This window comes from Rhinopithecus bieti, unplaced genomic scaffold (assembly GCF_001698545.2).
Source record: "Rhinopithecus bieti isolate Rb0 unplaced genomic scaffold, ASM169854v2 scaffold_6063, whole genome shotgun sequence".
Lineage (NCBI taxonomy): Eukaryota > Metazoa > Chordata > Mammalia > Primates > Cercopithecidae > Rhinopithecus > Rhinopithecus bieti.
Genome location: NW_016805186.1, coordinates 1,105,576 through 1,109,190, shown reverse-complemented (window position 1 = coordinate 1,109,190; position 3,615 = coordinate 1,105,576). Strand labels below are relative to the sequence as shown.

Sequence of the window (3,615 nt, the reverse complement as noted above, 5' to 3'; positions counted from 1 at the left end):
AAAAAAAAAAAAACTTGAAGAGACCAATATTTAACTTTCCCATCCACCCAAGTCTCACACTTAAGTTCTAGTCGCATCTCCCCCATAAGCACCACTGAACTAAATATCTATTTTAAAGCACCCAAACCAGTCCAGACCCTCTGGAAACCAAGAGCCCCAGCCGCAGCTGTCGCCTCTCTTGGGTCCAGGCGAGAGGAGGGTTCCGGGAAAGGCACCTCATAACTCACTCAGCGCAGTGCACACAGCAGCGAGCTCGGGCACGGGCACTTGACAGGGACGCAGGTGGCAGTCACAGCATCCGTGCTGACACTCGAGGAAGGGGACTCTTCGGTAATCCCAACTATTTGGTACCAGAGCCAAGCAAACGTGACTAAAGGGAGCTGGGTCAGCAGAACGGTCCCCCGAGTCTCAGCGACAGGATGGCCCGCGCGAGGCAGGATCCAGGCGGGGGAGAAAAGGAGACCAAAGCACAAGGCGATCGAGGCTGGTACAGAAAGGGCTGATCCTTCTTGCAAGGACTGGAGAATGCACTTGACTGCTGGCTGATCAATCTCTAATTGGCGAGTGCACGTGACAAGGCTCAGCCCTGGCTCCACAGGGAGCCACGAAGCTAACTCAACTGATACAAATGTTCCCACCTCTGCCCCACCCGCAAGTCCCCATGGTTCCACAATCACCTGATTTTCATTTGGACTTCTTTAACAGCTAAAGTAGATATAAATGGCTAAACACAGATCCCCAATCCCCCACCAGGGGGGACACGGCCGATTCTCTAATGTCGCAGCCAGAAGGCTGTGGGCGTACAGGCAGCCAAGGAGAGAAACAGAATCAACACCGGCCTAGGCCGATCTGCAAGAAAAAGCAGGAAAGGAGTGACCCGGATGCTTCCGAAGCATGCGAGCGTGATTTGGGATGGAGGCGGGCCGGCGACTTTGCCTAGCTGCTGCCGGTTCCTGTAAGGGACATTTTTTCCGAGTAAATGGCGATTCCTCTTCCATGTAGCATCCGCTTGGATCACGATGCTAATTATAACTGGAAAGGGGTGTTTTGGGGAGTGTATTCAGGAGAGGAAGAAAGAAAAAACTTAAAAAAAAAAAACCTAGATTGCTCAAAGTTTCTGCCTCTTTTGTAGGAATGGTAAGTCAACTATGAGCAAGTGTTTTAATTCGACATGAAGGGGAAAAGGGACTTTGGAAAGCATACAGAAAAAAAGGTAGTTAACGTTGGATCATTTATAAAACGGAACCTCAGGGAGTCTAAACAAAAATGCACCTTCGGTCAACTTTTGCCTTTTTAAATTCCTCGTTTGACTTCCCGTCCCAGTGCACATGGAAATGACAGCTGCCGCGAGAGGTGTGGAGTCGGAGAGTCTCCGGGAGAATCAGAGGGTTCGGGGGTTGTATTCTGGCAGTTTCTTGATCTTCTCTTTCTCATTCTCACTTTCGTCTCTTGCTATCACCAAGGAGTGTGAGTAGCCCATGGCGACCTGCTCTGAGAAAATGCCATCCAGAGTCTTCACCTCCTGGGCTGCAGTGGAAGACTTGGGCTTGTGGTCCCCATAGCCCAGTTCCCCAAAGGTCGGTGATGGGCCCCAGCTGATGGTGCTCTCGTCAGCGGCCACAATGATGCTGCTCTTCCCACAAGCCAGGCTCCGGATTCTCCAGCCGCAGAGGTCCTGCACTGCTTTTGGGTACATGGTAGATTCACGGGAGGTGTTGGTGGCCCCCCAGAAAAACAGACCACCCACTTCACTGACGGCAAAGGAGCAGGTGTAACCAGCATAGATCTGGGAAGCTCCACGTCCAGGGAAGTCAAACAGCTTCACCAGGCGGGGGACCATCTCATCCTTCTGCTCTGCGTGGCCTAGTCGGCCATAGCCACCGAAGCCCCAGGAGAAGACTCGCTTCTGGGAGTCCAGGACCAGCGTGTGGTTAGCGCCACAGGCCACGTCTCGCACAACCACGTTTGGTACAGGTAGAATCTGTCCATCTTTCGTCTTCTCAATGAAGATGGCCACTCGCCGGGGAACTAGTTCGCAGTCATACTCTATCCGCTGTGCCCGGGCGATGAACTTCCCATCTGAGTTGTGTCCCAGCTGACCATATTCAGGGCACCCAAAGGAATAGAGGTTTCCTTTGCAGTCCATTATCATACTGAATTCAGCCCCACAGGCCATTTTGGTAATTGGCTGGCCGTTGTACATTATCTGCGCGGGGCTGGGGACAGCGTCTGTCTGGTTGCCAAGGCCCAGCTGCCCCATCTTGTTTTCCCCAAAAGCAAACACGGAACCCGTTTCCGTCAAGGCCAAGGTGTGGTTCCGCCCACATGCTGCAGACACAATCACTTCGTGGCTGAGACCCTCGATGAGTCTGGGGGCTTCTACTCTCTTGGTGTCACCATGTCCCAGCTGCCCCTTCTCATTTCGACCCCAGCTCCACAGCTTCCCTTCCGTGGTGATGAGGAGGCTGTGTGCAGCACAGGAGCCCGAGACCACTGTCCGTACCCGGACCCCCGCCAGGCACCCATACCTATGGGGCCCCCACAAATTCTGACCAAGATTGCGGTAAGCAGCTTGCTGCTTAGGCACTTCTTTTCGACCAATCAAGTCCCAGTTGGTTGCCCCAAAAATCAAAAGCTGCCCTTTGCACTTTGACCCTTCAAGTTTGACGCGCTCCTTGGTGTGCTCGGGCTCGGTGATGACCACGGCCGCACCGCCCGCCTTGCCTGCCGCCGCCGGCCGCGCCGCGCGCTTGCCCCCGCCGGGGGTCCCGTCGAGCTCCAGGCCGTCTTCGTCGCCGCTGCTGCCGCCGCCGCTGCTGCTACTGCAGCGCTCGGGCCGCTCGCGCTTCCTGCCCGCCGGGCCGCCGCGTTTCCTGGGCCCGGCGCGGGCAGTGCCGTTGCCTGAGCTCGGCTCCTCCCAGGCCGCCGCCGCCGCCGCCTTCTTCCTGGGCATGGTCGCGGCTGGTTGGAGTGATGAGAAACCGGAGAGAAAAAAGGAAGAGAAGCAACTAAAAGATGGATCGGAGGGCTTTTTTTTTTTTCCGGCCCAGACAAGGGCTCCAGCCCACTCACCAGATACACTTAAAATGTAAATACGAGTTTTGTATTTTTAGTAGAGACAGGGTTTCACCTTGTTAGCCAGGATAGTCTCGATCTCCTGACCTCGTGATGTGCCCCCCTCGGCCTCCCAAAGTGCTGAGATGACGGGTGTGAGCCACCGTGCCCAGCCTATATAATTTTTAAAAAGCAATATGGACAAAAGAATAAGGCCCAGAGGGGACACACACACGTACTCACACAAAAGGGTAGTCTCTAATTGGTAGGTGTCTACTACAGAGGGTCTATGGTTCAATCTGTCCCCTTTGATATAAATTAGCATGCCAGATACAGTTTGAGTAAGCCAATTCTCAAGAATTACATTTTTATCTGAGGTACATTTTAGAAATGTGCATCATTAGATACAAATGCAAATTTTTTTTTTTTTTTTTTTGATGGAAACTTGCACTGTCACCCAAGCTGAAATGCAAGGTATGACCTCGGCTCACTGCCTCCTGAATTGAAGCCATTCTTCTGCCTCAGCCTCCCAAGTAGCTGGGATTACAGGTGTGCACCACC

General features: G+C 53.4%; 1 protein-coding gene across 1 annotated transcript; it reads right to left on the bottom strand.

Moving 5' to 3' along the window:
- Positions 1 to 973: 973 nt before the first annotated feature.
- LOC108529284 (protein RCC2) lies at positions 974 to 3,096 on the bottom strand. Its single transcript, XM_017871501.1, has one exon. The coding sequence runs from the start codon at positions 2,951 to 2,953 to the stop codon at positions 1,382 to 1,384; it is 1,572 nt and encodes a 523-aa protein (XP_017726990.1). The 5' UTR covers positions 2,954 to 3,096; the 3' UTR covers positions 974 to 1,381.
- Between the last annotated feature and the right edge of the window lie 519 nt (positions 3,097 to 3,615).

Excerpts from the sequence above, each read along its gene's own strand:
- LOC108529284 (XM_017871501.1), bottom strand. The coding sequence starts at position 2,953 with ATGCCCAGGAAGAAGGCGGCGGCGGCGGCGGCCTGGGAGGAGCCGAGC.